Source organism: Falco peregrinus, chromosome 6 (assembly GCF_023634155.1).
Source record: "Falco peregrinus isolate bFalPer1 chromosome 6, bFalPer1.pri, whole genome shotgun sequence".
Classification (NCBI taxonomy): domain Eukaryota; kingdom Metazoa; phylum Chordata; class Aves; order Falconiformes; family Falconidae; genus Falco; species Falco peregrinus.
Genome location: NC_073726.1, coordinates 91,137,575 through 91,158,841, shown reverse-complemented (window position 1 = coordinate 91,158,841; position 21,267 = coordinate 91,137,575). Strand labels below are relative to the sequence as shown.

At 49.4% G+C, this 21,267-nt stretch overlaps 1 protein-coding gene across 2 annotated transcripts in view; it reads right to left on the bottom strand.

Annotated features, from left to right (window-relative positions):
- SIDT1 (SID1 transmembrane family member 1) overlaps positions 1–21,267 on the bottom strand; it is a 46,269-nt gene that overhangs the window by 1,482 nt on the left and 23,520 nt on the right. For both annotated transcript variants that reach the window (XM_055808631.1, XM_055808630.1), the window contains exons 8-24: positions 20,413–20,484; positions 19,944–20,037; positions 18,216–18,259; positions 14,203–14,274; positions 12,444–12,592; positions 11,757–11,830; positions 11,156–11,222; positions 10,430–10,503; positions 9,723–9,846; positions 8,497–8,614; positions 7,393–7,529; positions 5,569–5,677; positions 4,289–4,365; positions 3,091–3,137; positions 2,189–2,294; positions 1,755–1,865; positions 909–1,022 (exon numbers count right to left, since the gene is read on the bottom strand). In XM_055808631.1, coding sequence (XP_055664606.1) covers positions 909–1,022; positions 1,755–1,865; positions 2,189–2,294; positions 3,091–3,137; positions 4,289–4,365; positions 5,569–5,677; positions 7,393–7,529; positions 8,497–8,614; positions 9,723–9,846; positions 10,430–10,503; positions 11,156–11,222; positions 11,757–11,830; positions 12,444–12,592; positions 14,203–14,274; positions 18,216–18,259; positions 19,944–20,037; positions 20,413–20,484 — 1,589 coding nt within the window. The remainder of the gene's footprint in view (positions 1–908; positions 1,023–1,754; positions 1,866–2,188; positions 2,295–3,090; positions 3,138–4,288; positions 4,366–5,568; positions 5,678–7,392; positions 7,530–8,496; positions 8,615–9,722; positions 9,847–10,429; positions 10,504–11,155; positions 11,223–11,756; positions 11,831–12,443; positions 12,593–14,202; positions 14,275–18,215; positions 18,260–19,943; positions 20,038–20,412; positions 20,485–21,267) is intronic.

Genomic DNA, 21,267 nt, shown 5'->3' with positions numbered 1-21,267 from the left:
GCTTCAGGTCTCGCTGGCCAGCCCACGGCGGGGGAGAATGGCCACCTCCTGCCGGCATCTCATCACAGGGGTGCTTCAGCTGGGCCGTGTCTCCAGCATGTAGAGGAGTCACGACAGCAACCCATGCAGATGTGCCAGATTAACTGTTTCTGTTAGTGCTCCCAGCAAGTCACTCTGGCAGCACAGCTGACAGGTCGTTCTGCCTACAGTGCCGCAAAGACCTGCCCCAGCCACGATGGAGATGCTGCTTGTAAACCGGTCCCTCATCGCTAGCCTCTGGAAAGCCATCCAGGAGGCAGCAGTGCGAGAATCACTTGACCACAGCTGAGACATTACAAGTGGCCAGGCAGCTCCTTCGCAAACAGTTTGCATCTTACATGGCTAGGGTTAACGTCTCCCTCTCCACTTCCCCAAAACACTACGCTGTGACCCCACTGCAGGGGACACCTCCACCTTTGTCACCAATACAGATCATCAGGCCTGAGAAGAGGTAGCAAGTAAAGGAGCACAGGAGTCAACTGCAGAAGTAAAGTCCAGCAGCGAGCTAAGCATGCCAGTGACCCTAATGCCTGGGTCAAAGGGAGTAGGGTCCCTTCCTGGGAGGTCCTCACAAACCCACAAGAGGGTTGGTCACACCAGCAGCCCCTCAGCTTCCCCACAACAGCTGTTTGACCCACAGCCCCAGAGGGAATTTGAGGCTGGGAGGCACAGGGAGCAACAAGCCAAAGGAGAAAGCTTGATCTCTGATCCCACCAACAAGGAGCATCCCACTGTGAAGGAGGCCCAGAAGCAGTCAGAGGAGTTGGGGCACTTCTGTGGGGCAGCCACAGGTCCATGCAGATAGAGGGACAAGGAGGAAGAGGAGAGGTAAGGCCATACAGCAGCGTGGGAGGCTTAGCAGGACTCACCAGAAAGGAGAAGAATAAGGCAGCCGCGGAGAGGAAGTGCCAGACATCATGGTCATCGAAGAAGCCCAGCAGGATGCACGGCCGGTTCTTCTCCCGGGACTCTGCTGGAGTCTCCTAGGGGAGCGGGCAGGGGGTCAGGACCTGGTATCCACTCAGAGGGCCACTGCTGGCCATGTTGGACCCTCTGGAGATCACCCAGTCTTAACCCTTCATGCAGGAGCCAGGAAAAAGCACTGTGTTGGCCAGATGTGGCGAGAGCAGGACAGGAATGCACGGTCATACTTAGAGCTGGAGGTGGATCTGGGGCCACAACCCACATGCGGGGAACTCTCTGGTTCCCACATTTGAGGTCCTGCATAGTACAAGCTGCACAGCCTTCAGCAGGCCACCCTGTAGCAAGCCACTCACTTCCACGGAGATGGACACAGCATCTTGCTAGAAGTCAGGATTTAAGAGCCTCCCAGGCCATGGAGAGCCCCCACAGCCCCAAGCAGGTTATTCCCCATTGGCCACCTGCTCCAGGGAGAAGTCGTCCATCCAGCACTAGTCAGGATTTGCCCAGTTTTGCTTTCATTTTCCCAACTCCTCCTCTGTCCCCTGGTGAGGGCCAATCATCTCTGGATCACCTGGGTCATAAATAGTCTCTCCACAGCTACATGCCTACCATCATTTTTGGCCGGGCCCAGCTTCCCATGCTTCCTTCTCAGTCTGCTGGAGGAGTTAAACCCTTTCAGTTCTCCAGGAGCAGCCCTACACTCTTCCCCAGAGCATTTTTTGTGTGAACAACAGGAAGGAAAGATGAGGAGAGAGAAAGATGGACAGAGGATGGTGAAAGGGGAACTTTACCTCCCAGCTGCTGAGGGTCTGGAAGAAGAAGTAGAGGGCAGCTGCCCACACCACTGCTGTGGCCATGATGCAGAACATGGGGATGGGCAGGAGCTTCTCAGAGCTGCGGAGCTGCAGACAGGGACATAGCCTCACGATGTGCCCTGAGTTCTGCCCAGCAGCCAAAGCCATGCGCAGGGCTGACAGGACAGCCTGGACCATCCACCTCTGCGAAAGGCTGCCCACCCCACAGAGGCACAGCCCAGCCACCCCCGAGATGGCTACACAGAATTCCTCCCCAACACCAACACCTTGTCCCACCTGGAGCCCCTCAAAGGCTCCTCCACATCCCTCTACAGCACCACAGGAACCCAAAGTGCAGCCAGAAAGAGAGGCCCATCCCTTCCCCTTCGGAGACAGGCACCCCAGGGACAGCTGCAGCTGCCTCCCTTTACCTTCATGATGATGTAGAAAGCCAGATACAGCAACAAGTTACAGATAAAGATCCCCAGTATGTAGGAGGCGAAGTCTCTGGGCCGATACACCAGCCCAAATATAGCACTGAGAGAGAGGGAAGAATGGACATTAGACTGCCTCTTTTGCTAGGGTACATCCCCAAACTGACAGCCACCCACTGCCCCCCAGGCCACAGAACACTGCCACAGCCTCCCTATTCCCCGGAGGAGAAGCTCTGTTCGCCTCTGCTCCCTGCTGAGCAAACTGGACCGTGGTGAGCCACTGAGAGCAACCGGAGACCCCAGAGGACAGGCAAGGGCCCTGGGTTGCTTCAACCCCTGGCCAAACACATCTCACTTGCTAGGAGTCGGCCCCAGACCTGTATGTTTGGCAGAAGGCAAGTCCATGAGAAGCAGCTTCAGCTAAAAGCAAGAACTTGGGACGGGGACTATGATTTTAGGTCTCATCCAATAGTTGGTTCCTCCCATCCATTCAGTTACTGCTGAGCTGGCTCTGTACCTGCGACTAACGAGTCTGCTGAGGCTCCTGCACCTTGGCCATGCCAGAGACCTCCCAGCTACGTGGGAAGCGCATGTACAGCGGAACACGGCACCAGCCCAGCCCTCCGCAAGCTCACTCAGACACAAGCCATGAGCCAGCACCGGCTGAAACACTTAGGGGTGCCTCACGTAGCTCCGCAGTGCTGCAGTGCATCCTGTGGAGGTGCCTAACATCAGTGCTCATCAGACCAAGCTCCTTGCCAAGACGTGTCCAAAGGACCCCAGCACAGGATTAGTGCAGACACTGCTGCATTCCCCCGTCACTTCAGGCCACCTGCGTGTCAGTACTGAATCCTGCTGCCCACATGCACAACTACACAAGACACCAACACCTCACTTACAAGGACCAGTTGACCAGGTTTCCAACAATGAGCAGCACCATCCTGTCCTGAAGAGGAGACACTGATGATCATATGAAAGCAGAAGGAAATGCAAAAAGAGGCCTCTGCCTCAGAAATTCAGGATATCATCATTATGTGATGATTTGGAGCCTGGTTCCTACAAACACACATGCCCCTGGCTCTGAAGTTTGCTCTGTGGGAGCTTTTGCCAGATGGAAACTGCTTCAGCCCTCACAGATTTGGAAGTGTTGCAAGGAGACTAAACATCTAAAGAAGAACAAGTCCAGAACTTAAAGCTTAGTCTCACAAGGCTCTGCAAATCCTTTGACTGTTTCCACTGGTTTTTTTGTTAGACTCCTTCCCTCCCACCATTTTACAGAAAAATTGTTGCACAGAGCAAGGACATGCTTAAAAGAGGCAGCCGGGAAAGCTTTGGATAGCATCCCACGCATGTCCGCACAGCCTTTTTTCACCCATCTCACCATTAGCAGGGAAGCGCTGTAACTACAGCAGGCAGAAGGGCTGCATCTGTGGGGCACGTGCATTTATGCTTACAGCTGCTTCCACGATGTAGCTATTTCAGGCTGGCCAGGCTTACTTTATGCCCAAATGCACCAAGCTTGCTTGCAAAACTCCATCTGACACTTATTCAGAGATGGGAGAATAAAAAAAAGATAATAGAAAAAATAAAAAGGATGCCTATGGATAAAAACTTAGGCTTCAAGCCCTAATTAGCACGTTGTGCCAAGAAGAAAGTAATCTGTGAGACACAAGGTAACAGCTACTATTTCTTACTTTTATTGCTATCTGCCCTGAGGTGCTGCAGAAATAGCAATAGCTGTTGCTTAAGCCACAGAACCAAAACAGTCGCTGGCTGCCCAAGGGAGGCTGCGCTGCACAGAGCCCCGTCCATACCCATTCCTTCAAACAGGTGCCCCCAGGGAGCAGGAGCAAAAGGAAATCCCCTCATGCTTGTATCACCTTTGCTCTGACGTTTTATTCACCAAGCCTGAGATCTGGGGAGGCCTGGAGGTGGGGGGTACACCACTCCAGCAGAGATCTACACACACCCAAACATTTTGGGGGAGGGTGAAGAAGGGAAGCAGGGAGCATCACTTCTGCCACACCTCTTTCCTCTGCGCATTGCCTAGAAAGTGAGCAATTGCTGAGAGAGGTGCTGAGATGAGAAATCACCTACCATGTACATCGGTCGACTGCACTGCTGGATACAGTCCGTGTACAGCACCATCACTGCCCGTCGAAATATCCCCAAGTCTGTCAAAGAAGAGGACAAAAAGCCAGAACAGCCAGTAGAGTGAGCTCCAAAATGCCTACGGGGAAAGACGCTGGCACCCACCGGCTGACAACAGAGAATCCAGCCTGCGGGTGGTCAAGGTGTCAACAGATTAATTTCTCGCCCTTTGGGAGCATAAGGGCTGAGCATAAAGGCAGCCACCACGGGATGTGGATGGCATTTAGGCAAAATGACAAGGGGAAAAAAATAATTTAAAAAAAAATCCCCTCAACACTAGCACTGCCCAGAATTCAAACAAACAGTGTCTGTACACATAAACAGGCTGGCTTTGCAACTGCAAACTCTCTGAAAGAGAGATGTGTGTGCAGGAAGGGGGAAGAGCACCTTCCACAGAACAAGCTGCCAGAGCAGAGAAACAGCAGAAACTGATCCCACAGCCCTTAGAGTGTCCTAGAGAGGCAGAGCACGCAAGTCACTCCTGCTCTCAAAATCATTGCAGATGCTTCACTGGGGAGCCATCAGTGTCAGCGGCCATGGACAGACATGCATGCACACACATGCCCCTCTTCAGTCACAGGTGTGGAGCTTGAAAAGGCTCCTGCGCCAAGATCAGAGCTCTCCTGTGCTATATCAGCCCCTTCCTGCCAGGGTACGGGGCTGGCAGCGCTGCTGGCAAATGCACTTCACTTCTCAAGAGCCGACCCCAGGTGGCACGCGAGCTTGGCTCCCCACACACATCCATGCGTCCCCAACCGCTACAACGCTGCTCAATCAGTTCAACAGAGAAATAAAAGAGAGCTGCTGACAGTTACCTGAGTCAGGACCATCTGAGGCAGACAGGAGCGGAAGAGGAAGGAGAAACATGTTTGTAAGCAGAGCACAAGAGCCAGGTTCCCCACCAGACCCTCTCCCCCCTCACCCCATGACAGGGTTTTATGTAGCTCACCACGCTGAGCACAGCCCTAGGGAGAGCTGTAGCTGAAGGGCAGGCTCCCTCCGAGCCCAGCTCTTCTGCCACTACACAGCAGAAACTACAGGTTTCTGCTGACTCCCATGGGTCTGGGAAGCAGCAGCGCAAGGACTTCAGAGGCCAGGAAGAGCATCAGGTCGATGAGAGGACAGGGTAACCCAGAACACAAGCACAGGCCACAGGTGACTCACACAGGCGAGGAGAGGAGACACCCACACACCCTAGAGCGTGACGGTTCAGTCACAGCACTTACCAATCTTGAAGCGGCCCATGTAGTAGATCTGGGTGCTGAGAGCCAGTGAGGCAAAAACGTGGATAATTGAGAAAATGACCCAAAACCACATGTCATTTTTCCCAAACACCTGAAAGTAAAGACATCAAAAGCAAACTGAGCCCTGTTATCAGCAAGCTAATCCTTTCCTCTCCTATATCACCGTGGGGCATTCGGGAACCTCACTGAACATGGAAGAGAAACCCCTAAATCTTCCAACATGAAAACACGTATAAATCCAAAACTAAGTCCAGAGAAGCAAGAGGAGCTCAGCATTCTGGAGAGGAGATGATTCCTTCTGAATGTCCCATCAGACAATAACAGCAGTATGGAAGGATGGCATCTGGCCCGGGGAGCAAAACTGCAGGGACCCCCAGGCCAGGCAAGTGCTCTCGGCTGAGCTGGGCAGCAGCTCTCTAGCCAGGAGCTGCATTTTCACAAAGGCAGCCAGGGAGCCAACTGGTACACCAACAACTATGCTGCAGTAGACCAAAAAGGACAAAACTGCTCTGCAGGTAATTGCTCCTATTGTACACTTCTGCTTTATTTAAGGACTGGAAGTGACCTACACACGCAAGTTAATGCTATATTAAAACTTTAATTTTTTCAGTTATACATTAAGGAGTCTGGAAACTCTTATCTGCTGTCAGGCTGTGACCAAACACTACCCTCCACTGGGGCACACCTGAAATTTTCCTTTTGTGTGGGGAAAAAAACCTCAAAACCCCACCAAACTAAAAGCAGAAAAGCCACCTCTATGTGGATGGAGCAAGGGAGACATGCAGCTTATAAGCTCCACTGAAGAGCTCCAAAGCATCTCACAAGAAAAGACACAGCATCCCATAAGAAAACCCCCTTGTTTTGAACCTGGGTGTGCAAATCTGCCAGAGCTATCAAGAGATTCTTGAGACGTCCCAAGTTCACCAGCTGCTCCTGCATGCCTTATCCCACACACAGTATCCTACCCAGAGACCTTTGCAGAGTCAGTTGATTCCCTGCATTATGTGTGATAGCGAGGGGCCAACAGCCCGCTGGGATCTAGCCGCCTGTTCAGAGCAAGCAAGCAATGGACTTTGCCTGGTTGCTGCTGAACAAAATTGAGTCCTCCAAAAGAAGAGAAACAGAGACATCCAAGCTAAAGCACAGGCTGGGGATTCAGACAAGCCCAGCTCAGTACTTGCAATGCTATGAGCAACCAGGCAAAGCCCTGGTACCAGTCTGACTGGTCAGTTACTGTTAGTGCACAGGAGCGACTGGTGGCTCCTGCCTCACTGCCCATTTCTATAGGCAGGGACTCGAGAAACTTGCCTGGGAGCCCCCCAACCATTATGCTAGCCCTGCGCCTCTCCAAAGGTAGGAAGGCCAACTGCAAGACCTGTGCCCAGCAACAGAGAGTTCTCCAAAGGGAAGAAAGAGGCACAAGCAATTAAGTAGAGAACACTCATCTTGGCAGCTCAGCCAGCCTCACCCCCACCCCCTCCTCCAAGGTGAGCCACCCCACAGGAGACCCACTGCATGCTTAGACGAGTTTCTGCTCTTGAGGAGGACGGCATATGGTGGGCAAAGCCCAAAAAGGAGCTGACCTAGAGAAAATTGCTCTGCTCTCCTCCCCGCCCCCCCCCCCCCCCGCCAGCTCAGGGGAAAGGAGGAGGGAAAGCCCAGGAGTACTGGGAATACACATGCTAGCAGCTGCTTAACACACTCTTATCCTACCCTGTTGCTCTCCCCAGTCATTTGCCCACTTAAGGTGTGCTCCCAGCCACACCATCTCCTCCCAGAGAAGCAGGTAGGTAAGAGGGGCCATACCACTCCAAGGACGGCTAGACAGATCACCACAGCAAACGAGGCATAGGCAGAGTAGGCGCTGGCATTGATGTCTGGGTGGCGGGTCTGGTAGAGCTTCAGCATGCACAGTCCTGCGATCATGTACATGAAGGAGGTATCTGTGAAGGGAGCACAACAGAAACACTGAAATCAGGTGCTTCCAGTAGGCTGAGAAAGCTGCTCCAAGTCCATATAAAGAAGCACAGCAGCAGGGCCAAACCCAAGGCTGGCAGGCACAAACCCCTGACGCTGCACTACATTGTACACCACTTTGTGCTTTGCCATTTTGCAGCACATCTACCATGCTCTGGGGCAACGAAAACTAAAGGGGCTCAGAAAATAAGCATCCACAGTGCAGCACAGAAGCAGAGAGGGAATCACAGAATGATTGAGGTTAGAAGGGACCTCTGGAGGTTGTCTGGTCCAAGACCCCCTGCTCAAGCAGGATCAACTATGAAAGGGTTGTCCTGTTAGGCTTTGCAGATCTCCAAAGAAGACTTCACAACCTCTTGGGGCAACCCATTCAGTCTTTGGCTACCCTCAAAGTATTAAAAAAAATATAATATTTTTTTCTTGTGTTCAGATGGAGTTTCTGGTGTTTTAATTCGTGTCCATCACCTCTTGTTCTGTCACTGGGCACCACTGAGAAGAACCTGGCTCACACATCTTCATTCTCTCTCATTGAGTATTTACACACATAGACAAGATCCTGCCCTAGTCTTCTCTTCCCCAGGAAAGCAAAAGACCCCACACGGGAAAGTTTCCACTCAGAAGGCAAAGACTTCCTAGGCTTGAGCACTCTGCCACTCAAGGCTGTGCACTTACTATTTTCCAACACTAAGCTGTAAAAGCAAAGGGAGATCTTGCCAGCAGAGTACTACTAGAGTCCCACGGTCTGGAGAGGAGGCTGAAATGTGTTAGTCCCCAGCATCCAAAGCCTCACTGCCTCCTGACCGAGTCCTGGAACAGGCAGACTACAAGGCGGTTTGTAAGGGTAGAGGGATGGGAAGTGCCAGCAACTAAGCAGAAGACAGAGCACGTCAAATCCTACCTACAGCTCAAAAGGAGAAAGGAATCTCAGCTTACCAAACTGGAAGTTGGAGTAATTAGGGCAGACATGATAACAGGCACTAAGCACGCCTTCCATCATCAGAGCGATGCCCATAGCGTAAAAGAGACCAAAATGCTTTGGGATCCCATAGTCCTAGAAGAGAACAGAGCTGTGTAGTAAGTACTCTTGCTATATCCTGACAACAAATGAGCTTGCACGCTCCATCACTTCATCCCTCCTAACCCCTGCACGTGTCCTTCAGTCACCAGCACAGCACAGCATACTGTGCGCAACCACAGGCTCTGGATTTAGCCACACTGCATAGCCAGATGAATCCACAGGCAACAAACAAGCTAATCACACAGAAACTTCTAGTCTAAGACCTGGTACTAACATCTTAAGACTAAAAAATATCTGTCCTGTATCTTGTGCCACGCTACACCCTGCCCAAAATTGGGAAAGCACTGGGGACCCAGAACAGCAGCTTCGCTCTTGGGGTCAGTAGGGAGTTAAAAGCACCTGAGAAGAGCCCATCAGCCCACATGAGAAGGCACCTCCATCACAATCTGGCTGAGATCTCATCTGAAAACCATAAGCAGCAGACCCTTAGAACTGCTAAGGCCTTTACTTGCTACCAAGCCAGTGGAAGCAAAATTGTTTGTCTCCAAAAGCCATCAGCACCACTGCCCTCAGGGCTGCCGATTTCTCCATCCTCTCCCCAAAGATACTGAAGAGACTCCAGAAGCTCTGGCTACAAGCAGCTCTGCTTCAGAGCTACAGGCTGCCAAATTCTTCTGCAGTACCATAGGCAGCTCTATTCCCTCTTGCTAACAGGAGTGTCAAGAAGGAACTCCTGATTGTTTAAGACAAATCAAACCTCACTATAAACAAAAGCATCTTGGGACACTTCTGCTGTTCCAGTTCCTCCACAATAAGCACTGGAGAAAAACCCACAGCCATGATAGTCATTCATCTCCTCATCTCCTTTTCTTTGCAAGCCCAGGCTAGGTCACCACAGCAGTACGGACGTACTGTAAACTAAAGTATTGGCGTGTGCAAGAACGTAAGTGTCCCACCTAGATCCTTTTTCAGGGGAGGAAAAAAAAAAAAAAAAAAAAAAAAAAAAAAAAAGAGGAGGAGTATTCAATCCTTCAGCAAGGAAGCAAATGGAAAAATGGAAACCCACTGTGTATCACTCAAGTTTTCAAGTTCTCCCTGTCTTTCCTCCCTCCATTCAGCCCCATGCAACCATGATTCCTACCAGGGTATAGATATCTTTCATCTCCATGGCCCGACGGTGGAGAATGTCCCTGCGCAACACAATAAGAAGGAATAGAAAGCCCAGCAGCATGTGGCCCACATTACTGAGGATGTTGTTGAAGGCACTGCAGGGAAAAAGAAGGTTTAAGGTAACGGCAGTAAAGCAGCAGGAAGCTGAACCCTGAGCCATGACAAGATGAATCCATTTTGCTCCCCCTCCATCATCTTTCATCTCAGCAGCTGCCAAACACCTGACAGTTTTATACCCTGGATGACAATTTTAGGTTAAATAGTTCACCTGCCCCAATAGATTTAGCACTTTTTGTGAGATTCCCAACTCTGGGCTTTCTTTGTACTCCCACATTCATTCAGAGAAATGCTGCACTGAAAGTACTGATCTGAACTTCTTTGCAGAGCTGCTGCTCTTTGGATACAAGTGAAAGTGTCCAAAAGAGCACAGGAGCACCTAATTGTTGTGCTGTAGGTTTGTTAGGGCAACGCAGGTACCATATGTTCCCAGGTGCATGTGTGTCCGCAACAGAAAGCCGCTGCTGAGCAAAACAGTAAGCTCAGAGTCCTAAACTCTCAGTGGTCTGTCTTGCCACCACAGTTATTGCGAGCCTGGCAAGGATAAAATCCTGACCCAGGCACAAGACAAACACTCAGGAGGCATGAGACTATAATGCAGTGACAGCAGGGCTCACTCACCTCAGCACCCCAAGGGGATGAGCGCACAGAAAGTTGTAGTAGCAAATGTCTTGATTGCCCGTCACGTTCACTACCTGAATGGAGAGGAGGTGGGAGACCAGATATTAGCAAATCCTCCCTGTTCTTGGGGGGTTTGCTTTGTGCAAACATTGCATGTACACAAGGCATGCCAGGACACAGCCTAGCTCTAGTGCTGGCAGAGGGGAGTAATGAGACCTGCAAGTGAAGCTTTTTTGGGGGGACAAGATGTTGCCACAGACCTGACAACAGTCTTCAGAGGAAACATGTTATGTGCTCTCAACACCATGACTAATAGACCTGCTTGCAGATATCTGAACAACAGTGGGATAGCAAGGATGGGGAGAAGGGAAAAATCATATCACAGCAAACCCTAACTTGCTTTCAGTTACCTTTTAGCGGTAACAGCAGATTCCTCCTGCCTCTAAAATGAAACAGGACCCAAATGAGACATCAGATGAGCAGGAAAACTGCTGCACTCCCACCTCCCAGGCAAAAATAGCAGAACTGCAAGCTCAGTGAGCCAAGCTAGCAGCAATGCTCAACACACAGTGCAGAGAGCAGCCAAGGTAAACTGCCCCTCAGACCAAGCAGGATTCCTGGGTGATGCCAGTTTCACTGTGACTGTCATCCTTACACCATGCAACTACAAAGCAGATTTAAAGGCAAGAGGACCCAAGCACAGGGGACAGCCAGAGCCCAACGCACCGTCTGATAAGTGATGACGAGCTGAATGACCGGCAAGGCATAAAACACTGCAATGGTGATGATATTCCTGTAGAAAGGAGACAGTAGCAGCAGTTACACACACCAAAACAATTTGTGCACACCCAAAACAGAACCCCACAGTGCTTGTGGAGGAGTGTGTACACCTCAGTACCTAAGGGCACAGACCCTGCTCTCCCAGCTGGAGCTTTATACCTCTGGTAATCATCTCCTGAAGCAGAAGAGCAAATGTGCTAAGGGCACAAGAAAAGCCAGTATGTGGACCACAAGCTCGTGTGTTTTGAGTGCCTGTTTCTCCTCTTCCCCAGTACGTTCCAGCACACCAGTTGTTGGCAGATTTTAAAGCAATCATGCAAACCAGAATCCATTGCCAGGATCATGTGTGCAATTGTTCACCAATGTCCTTATCTGAGGTATGTGGGATCTGCAGTTACTTGTTGGAACAGGGTCAGAATGTATAACAGAATGGTTCAAAGAATATCCTCAGGTCTAAAGCATGGTTCAGAAGGACTTGTGGACAGGCTGCACAACCAGATACTGGGTCCAGAACTTGGGCCTTACCAGTTTGTCGTCTTCTCCTTACCAGAAATAGATTTTGTATTTTTTGCTAACAATCCTTCGGTCCTTCCTGGACAAGTCTGATAGATAGAGGAACACCTAAAACATTAGTGGGTGGGGAACAAGGGAAGAAAACAGAAAAGAACTAGTGAAGACTACAGAAGCCAGTAGCAGATCTTGATGTATTTGGACAGTATGCAGCTTGGTGCCATTTGGGCCATTTTTGACACAGCGAGCTCATTGTGTCCCTTGAGTCTATGGGGAATGAGTTCTGCAAACCCCCCTGACCTCCAGGAATGGCCCCGAGTCACATGGAGCAGTGTGGGGCGACAAAAGGAGGCAGTTTGAGAACTGCTAGCTTAAAGACCCTCTGTATATCCAATGTCATCACACTACTCATACCTATTATTGCAGATTATTTCCCCCCTATGCTGTTGCACCTCCTTGGACTTTCTGGGACACCCTTGCCTTCTTCCTCCTTTCTCAATAGTCCCCATTAAATTCTGATTTTCCATATTAAATCACTCACTTCAGTAGCACACTTAGCATAGCTGGAAAACTTTCTAGACTCTGAAAAAAACCCACCAAGCACATTCAGATTTCTTAGATTAAATCCACTTAAAAAGGGAAGCGGAAACTTAAAAAACCTGGCAAGTGACTAGTGCTGGTCCTGGCCCTGCATCATGGCCACAGCTGCGATACCAGCTGTTACCTTAGTGCGGATGATGTTCTTATCACTTTCGATTTCTGGCATGGTGTCAAAGTCGCTCTCTTCCTCCACAGAGCTGTCTGTGTCAGAACCAGCTGGCAGCCCACGCTCAGGGGAAGACAACTGACGTCCACCGCTGGAGCTTGACTCGTCTGGAGCGGAGCAGGGAGGAGGAAACAGGCAGGGTAAATGCTAAATCCCTCTATGCACAGCAAGAGGAAAGCTGTCCCAGATACCAGCTGAAATCTGCTGGGACAAGTTAACATGTCCATTTCAGGGAACAAGTTTGTCCATGATCACAAACTTTCCTGAAAGTCTCAGATTATTAGCTAAGAGCACGTTCAAGGACCATCTTCCTCCCTCTGCAGCACTTTGGATTTTCCTCTGCTTTTATTCTATTACTTCTCATCTCTGACATTTTCTACTCTTTACTAGCCTGAGCTCTGAAATCTGGAAGGCTGAGACAAGCCAGGAAGCTCAAGTGAAAGCAGTGGACTGTTCAGGGGTCACAAACAGGCTGACCTAGTTCATCTCCAGATTTTATGTAAGCTTTATATATACACTTTTCTAAAAATATTGTAGAAAAAAAGACAGAGAGGAAGAAAATCCATTTTTCAAAGCAGGCAGAGCATCAACTTTGCTCCCATTGCATCTACAGTATCAATCACCTGCAGGTCACCAGGACCTGCCTGCACTTCCCACAAGGCTGGCCAAGCTCCCAGCCAGCCCATTACCCATACTGGCATGAGCAGAACACAAGTTTCTTCCTCATTTCCCAAACTTTTTTAAAGCATTTCCTTGGGAATTGGGGAATGGGGTTAGTGTGGTGCTGAAGCCATCAACTCTGTTCCAGGATTTAAGTCCTCCTGAATTTTTCCCAAACCTCATGAAGTATCGGTGATACGTTTCTTTGTCAGGTGTTCAGGTATCACACCTTCACAGTCCAATAACTGGGTGATATCTGGAGCAAATACCTCCTCAGCAGGGACCAGCTCACATTTGAGCAGCTGCCTCACACTGCCCTGGACTTGCACCACCTCACCCCACAACCTGGGTTCTGAAGCTGTCAAATTCAAGGATTATGCCCAAAAGTCCACATCACCAAACTATTCAATACCAATCCCTCCACAGGAGGGGAAAACTCAATCTCCTTACAACAGAAGTACTCTGGCAAAGGAAGGCATTTCCTATCCTATCAGATTAGCAGGACCCTTGAAAGCTTTTCTTCCTCCTCTGCTGCCAGGGCATGTTTCACCTGTTGACAGCATGACATTTTTTCTCCTCTAGTGAAACTTCTGAACGACAAGAAGCTCTGATTCTGTCTTGCCTTGCAAGACACAACCCTTCAGACTTCCAGTTAAAGGCAAGCTTTGGTCTAAAGGCCGGCTTGATGAACTAACAGGCTCCTAGAAGCTTGGTTGGAAGGGACCTGTGTCAGTCCCTAGTCAACCTCCTGCCTGAAGCAGCATTGTCACCAACACTTATCAGGTGACTGTGGCTTTGTTTAGCAGTGACAAACATTTCCAATGACACAGTCTGTCTGGGCACCTCTTCCAGAGGTTTGCCACCTTTTTGATGTAGGTGTTCTGCCCTAAAATGCAATTTGAACCTGCCAAGCTGCAATTTTCTTTTTCAAGTAGTTGCAAGCTGCTCCTACACAAGCTTGCAGCTTTATTCCCTCTGGCTCTAAGGCACCTTAAAGTGCCTTCCTCTGCCTGAGGCAGAACCAGCCCCGTGCCCCCAGTTCTGGAAGATACTGTACCAATAGCACCATAGCTGCTTCCCTCAGGGGTGCTGGCTGTGATGGGGTGCGAAGATGTCATAATCCCAGATCCTGCAATGGAAACAGACCCAAAAGGGACAGTTAGTTTCATCTCAGTGCTTTGAAACACATCTCTGAGGTGAATACGAACAGCTCCAAGAGCTGGAGGGGCTTGGGGAAAGCAGCATTTCTCCAAACAGATGGCAGTCTCCCTCTAGAGCACATTATGCAAAAGGGAAACCCTTGCTTTGCAACGTGAAGCAAACCCTTTCCCTTCAGCCTGCCCACACAGGCTGCCAGTTTGCCTCACAAAAGCACAAGGCTCCCTCCAGCACCTTTTAAGGATCCCATTATGGGGCTGCAAGACCTGGCAAATTCTAGAGCAAGTCTCACAATATTCTGAGAAAATATTCAGAAAGAGCACCTTTCTGAATTTCTCGTTCTCCTTCCCCTCCTCACACAGTGACCTATTCAAATACTGATACCTCCAGTTATAGCTGGAAGAGTCGTAGACAGCCTTTGGCCAGACAGCTACATAGTTTTAACCAAGCAAGGAGAAAGCAAGAAATGCTCTGTGCAAAAAGCGGTCATGATCTTGTGCTGATGTCAAGAAGGGCAAGCCTTTGAGGGCTGGGAGGTCCTTGCCTCCCACCAGCACACCTGAAGCAAGGAGGACTGGCACCTCCCAATCAAGTGGCACTCAGACTTTCCCCTCCTGCCTCCACACTCATCTTTTTTGCCTCCCCTTCTGGGGATCAGCTGCTGAACTGGCAGCAGACAAACGTGGCAGGAAACACAGCCAGCTAAGTCACATGGCACCATGTCTTCCAGTAGTGGCAAAGTGAGACAGATCCAGCTGCTTATAAAGTTTCACCTTTGCAACAACGTCGTGTGGCCAGTCAGCAGCAGAGGGACACAGGATAATATTTGAGAGCAAGCAATCTTACTGCAGCCTGGCAATGGCCTGACTTCCAAGCTGCACCACCTCTGGCTGCTCAGTACCTGATCTGTCCCAAACTGACAGGCACAGGCAGACTCCTCTTTCCAGCTGGCAATTCTGGCCGCTTCTGTAACACCCTGTGTAGGTTTTTGTACCATTTCTGTTAGCCACAGATTTTACATCTGAGCCCCAAAATTTTTCCCTGCCCAAGCCCAATTCCTAGGCAGGAGAGCATCCATACAGCAATGACATTTGATGTTTTAAGTACAAATTACTGCTTTCCTTTGACATGTTCACTGTGTTTGTTGGTCTGTGGGCTAAGACTTGATTTGCATTTCAGCTTCTCTACCCTCCTGCCCCATCCCTCCAACAGAGCAACAAACAGCTCAGAGGAGCACCAGAAGCAGAAAACATGGCCTGGACTGGGTGCCAGAGGGAAGGCTCTGGCACACCACACACCTATGACACCCCTTCAGCCCTGAGATGGGATTAGCAGGATGTTGTAGGTTGCTGCAGGAGCAAGATCCACCTTCTACTCATCACCTGCTGTGCAACTCTCCCACTCCCGTGGCAGTTTTTCCTGTTGCTTTAAAGTCACTTGGAAATCCAGATCACTGGGGAGGGGGCAAAAGCAGTGTTTCCCCATGTTCATGGCACCAAGGCACATGCACAGTTCCTACTCCCATCTGTACTGTCCCACAGGGATACTCCCTCCTTATTTTAGACCAGGCTTTATGCTCTTAAGTGACCCGTCAGCCTTCTCTCCCAAGTAACCAAGGGAAGATTTAAATCTGGACAAAGCAGGGATGGCAGGGAGAAGAGACACTCTGCCCTGTCTCTAACAGCTGCTTCGGACCCAGCTCACCCAGTAATTTCAGTCCTACTTCCCAGTGTGCAAGTGAGTCAGCAAAGTAAATGTACTGCACTGGGTGTGGTTCCTCCAGCTCTGGCCTCCACCAGACAGTGATGATGTGGCATAGGAGGTGTGCCACAGGATTAAAAATAAAAAAGTTAACCACAGAATCTGGGCGTAAAGTGGGTGACAGGAGTAAAAGGGCAGATGAAGTTGCACAATATTCAAAGACAAAGGCCAGAGAGATTGCTCATCACCTATATCCACACTTTCTTGGTAGGGAAGGGGAAAGAAAACAGAAGTGATGAAGGCAGCAAGACCTAGGGGTACTTTGGAGGAAGAGAAATTTCAGTGGGTGGGAAGAGTAGGAAAAAAAAATAATTAAGAGAAAGCCGGCATGCCCTGGTGATCTGGAGGACATGGAAGATGCTAGTTACCATTTCATAGGCATCAGACACACACCCCAAAAAGACACAATAAAGAAAGAAACAGCATGTGGGTAGGAAGAAAGGATATGGCTGTGACATGCAGTGCCACACATGAGAAGGTGGCATAGAGTATAAGGGAGAGGACAGGTCACAGAAGGAGCAGGTGCCTCTGGGAGGAAACTTGTAAGTTGTGAAGGAACTGCACTCGTCTGTCCTTTCACAGGGATGCTGTTCAGCAATCCTCCTTGCCCAGGAACACAGTTCTCTGCCCTCCAGGTCCACGCTAAGCACAATATCTGTGCCCTGCAGCTTCTTTGGGAACCTCCCAAGCACCAGAATTTGATTTCCACCTCTTACCAGCACAGCTTGGAAAGCAGCTTCTAAGCTGCCTCCAGGCACATGAACCCTCAGCTGCAGCGCCAGCAGCACTCCCTGGGGCTTCTGGTCTCACCTGGCTGAGACTGTGCCTCCTTGCCTTAGACAGTGATCCCTTGTCACCACCCTGGAGCTCTTCCATAGCCTGCCTTGGCCAGGGTCCTTCAGCTTCCCCAAACTCCCCAACACACAGGCCTTTCCCATTTCTCCAGGGCCCTAAGACCTGCTGTTGTCTCACAGCAGGATCCATTCCAAATGACTTAAAATTGTTATATTTTTAAGCACATTATTACAGTCCCCTGATTATTCAGTTGTGAGGAAAACCTTTCACACACATTCCACTTACTGCAGGGATGCATATGTGATCTCAGTGGCTGAAGAAGCAACTCCTGAGAATCCAAATGCCCCCAGGTCCTTGGCAGAAATATTAACCCAAGTAATGCCAGGCCACAATGAAGTTCCACTGCTGATCCTTTAATCACTGCTCAGTTATACTAGTATGCTTATCTGGTAATATGTAGCAGATCAGAGAGACTGAAGAAGCTGGTGATTAAAAAAGAAAAGGGGGGTGGTGGGGGGGTGGGAATGACAACACACCAAGAACCTTTGCATGCTGCCAAAGTATAATGTCCTCCCTCTCCCCAGGAAAGAGGTACAAATGATGATGTCTTTATCATCACCAATACTTTGAACTACTTTGCAGGCACTAAATATTTAAACAAAATGAAACGGCTGAAACAGCCAGCCTCCCACACTTCTCCAGAAAGCAGAAACTCCCAGTGCCCCTGCACACCCATCCACATGATAAAAATTTCCATCTCTCATGGATAGGCTCTTAGATGCAGCTATGTTTTTATAACACAGAAATCTGCAGTATGTTGAAATGTGGGTGCAGCATAAAGTAAACTGAATCCAATACCAAAGTAAATAACACGAACAACACTACCTAACTGTATTAGTCATTCAATCAGTTGGTTGTCTACAAGTCCCAGTTAAAAATAAATTAAAATTTAAATTAAATAGGAGACACCATGCTTAAACCAGGCAGAGGAAATCTTAAAGCACAAAAGCTAACAAACTCGAAGTGCCTTGCTTAGAAATGGACAGATCTCGCATCAAGCACGCTAGTTTGCAGCCAGGTCTAGTCAAAGCTTGTGCTTCCTCCACCCCTCTAAAAGCCAGCTCTTTAGGCTGGGGATGAGGACCAGGCTCAGAGGAGCCTGCTTCAAACACCCTCTCTTGTGAGGGCAGAGAGGAAGCTCTAACAGTCTCTGGTGCTGATGGAAGATATGTGGTACACGTACAGGGAAGAAGGCTTGAAGGGACAGAAGGTACTTGACTGACAGCCTGTCCCTTGCCTGGCCTGGGACCTGTGCTGTTCACTTAAGACTGTCACATAACAGGAAAGGGACCTTACCGTCCTCAGGACTCAATCTGTCAGCCAAAGCCTTCCTCTGAACCCTGGAAAGGAACAGACAGCACTTTTGAGATAGCCAACAAAATCCATCACCTGCCAGCCACAGCAGGCTTATCTAGGACATCAATAGGTAAATATGGTGCAAGGCCTAAAAACCCAACCAAACGAAACCAACAAAACTAAACCACAAAATAAACAAAAACAACAACAACAAAAAAAGAAAAATACTGTTTGGACTAGACAGGGCTCAGCCACGACTGCTTGATTTCCAGAGCAACAGAGATTTTTATATTTTTTTACCCCTTCAGCTATCCACCAGAGGCAGGACAACCAGTCAAACAACTGTCCCATCCTACACTGCTCAGCTGGGAGTTGGAAGAGACTCTCAGACCACCTTCCCAAACCCAGCGCCCCTGCTCAGGGAACCGAGTGCATAAGAATCTACTGAAAGGTCAACAGGAGCTAGAGGCACACATCAGCATGACACTTAAGAAGCCAATACCACCTTCTCCGATGCAAATGCCAAGCAGGGGAGGGTAAGGGGGAAAAAAAATAAAAAAGTCATATGGCCCACACAACAAAAAACAACATCGGCAAAAAAGAGCACATAGGCTTAAGTAACTTCGTTGAATTTTTCCAATTAGATGTTGTTTCATGGATGTGTCTAAGTTAAGCCATGCCCCCATCTTGAAATTATTTTGTTTCAGAGCATCAAACTCTTCAGATCCCCTCTTCTGAAGCAGCTGAACACTCTTTTGCCACATTCTGTCTGAGGAGTTGGCCGAGAGGTGTTGTTCCCACAAAACCAACCTGCTATTTGATGAAAGTTTTGTATCTTTTTTTGATAAAAGAGTGTTGAAGGAGCCTCCCTCCTCTCAAGCCTCCATGCTTTGGACAAAGGATTCACTTAACCGTTATCACTGCCTACACAGGCAGCAGTCACTGACTGATCACAAACCCCACCATCGCCACCGCCTTAAGAGCAGCTGCCTCACCAAGGCTCTCACCCTGTGCTAGTTGTTAGCTGCCCTACAGGGGCAAATCTTACCTCTCTTTTAGGCTACTGTCCCCTTCCTGCTCCTCCAGTCCTTTCTCTCACTCAAGAGGACTTCAAGGTTGCCTCCAGTGAGCTAACAGTAGGGCCTAGGGCAGCTGGGAAAGAGTTTTGCCTATTTTTTTTTCTTTTGCTCCCTAGAACAACCTGTCATGGTAGCTGTGCCCAGATTCACCTCAGATGCAGATATTCTCCTCAACACAAGTCCAGACACCAAGGTCTGCAACAGGGGAAGTAGTTCAGAAAGGAAACCAGCACCCTCAGGACTCCAAGGCCCTATTTGGGTCACTGGCACTTAGGGCAGTACTCAGTCCATCATTCTGGGAAGTACCTTGGTTTCCCAGTGCTCTGGCACCCCATATCCCAGAGTGGTCCCATCACAATTCCTACCTGCTACCCACTGTCTTATATAAGGAAACTCAGGGGTAGGGCACTACAAAAGCTAGATGGCAGAGCCTTAGGGTTTCATCATTGCCACAGCCCCCCTAGCACAGGAAGAAAAGTCTTCTGGCTTATGGTCAGTATGAGCCCACTGGGCAGTCACAGACTTCTTTGGCTGCTCTGTTCAGATGCTTGCTGCCCCGTTTGCCCCAGATGTAATGCAGGGTGAGACAGAGACATGTCTGAGGATGATGAGAAACACAAAGGCTGTTCTTGTAAAACCCTTGACTCACCTGATGTAGTGCACAAAAGCAACAACCACTGAGCCCAGGTAAAAGGAGAGGAAACTCAGGAAGCTGAAGAACATAGCCTGGACGTAAACAGACTCTAAGAAAAGACAAGGCATCAGTCAGCTCACAGAGCAGGGACAGCCCCTCTCATAGCCAGCACTCTTGTCCTGCTCTTCCCAACACCACCTGCTGCCAATGCCCACCCCCAAAGAGCCCTTCAAAACCTATCTGCTTTCTTCAAGAGGAAATGCCAGAACCTGTTGCAAGGTCTCCCCTTATTTCTTCACCCCAATGCTAGTTGGTGTGCCCATGAGACCACTCTGTGCCACACGGCACCTCCTGGAAGGGATCAGGGCTCCAGTTGGTTTTGACTTCTTTGCTGGTGTTTTCTGCACCAACCCTGCCATACCATTCTATGCAGAAGGGCCAAGTCCCCCTGTAAAGTTGCATTGCTCTGCCCAAAGACACTGACTTTTAATGGAGGGCACAATCGTCACTTGAAGGTTCTTTGTTCGCTGCAGGTTCCAGGTACGGTTGACATTCCCTGTGAGATGCAAAGTGCACAGTAAATAAAGAAACAATCACACATTCATAATCTCTGGCCCTGATCTCAGTTCTCTGCACTTGCAAAACCACCAGGGTCTGGCTTTTCACTATAATCTGTGTGTGATTTTGCTTTAAACCTGTCTCAAACTTATCAATATACAGCCTTTTCCATATGTTTTCCCCAGCCTGCCTATCCACAACCTGGTTTTCAGACTACAAATCCTGCTTGAGCCTTCCATACATTGCTCAAATCTGGATGCCTGAATCCCAAGGGCACCTCGTCTCTCATTCATCTAGTTCCCCAAGGGCAGGTTCTCTCACTACAGATACTGGGACCCCTTTTTTGCCTTTGACCAAAGCTCTGCTGACAAAACGTTTCTGTGCAGCATGCCATGCTAGCAACTTGCTATGTTTCAGCAGGGCTTAGCACACCCTGCTAGTACAGCTCTGCTGACAGCTTTAGGATGAGAGAAAGACACCCAGAAGGTAACAGTTCTTTTTTTAGGGGGGACATTGTAAGGGGGTGGGGGCTGTTGGGAGACCCCAGTATATCTGTTGGTTGCAGTCTTGCTTCTCCTGCAGGGAGGATGCCATCTGACTTTGAGGACAGGAATGTCCCCACTCCAGTTACAGCCACCACAAGTGGTAGAGGCTTTGCTTTTATCACTGCCCAGGAAGTAGACACAGTATTTTCTAGTTGGCAAAGGCACTAGAACACATCTCTTTTAAAATTATTCTCTCAAAATTATTAATTTTTCCTGTTCCCCCAAGTCCAGGGCTG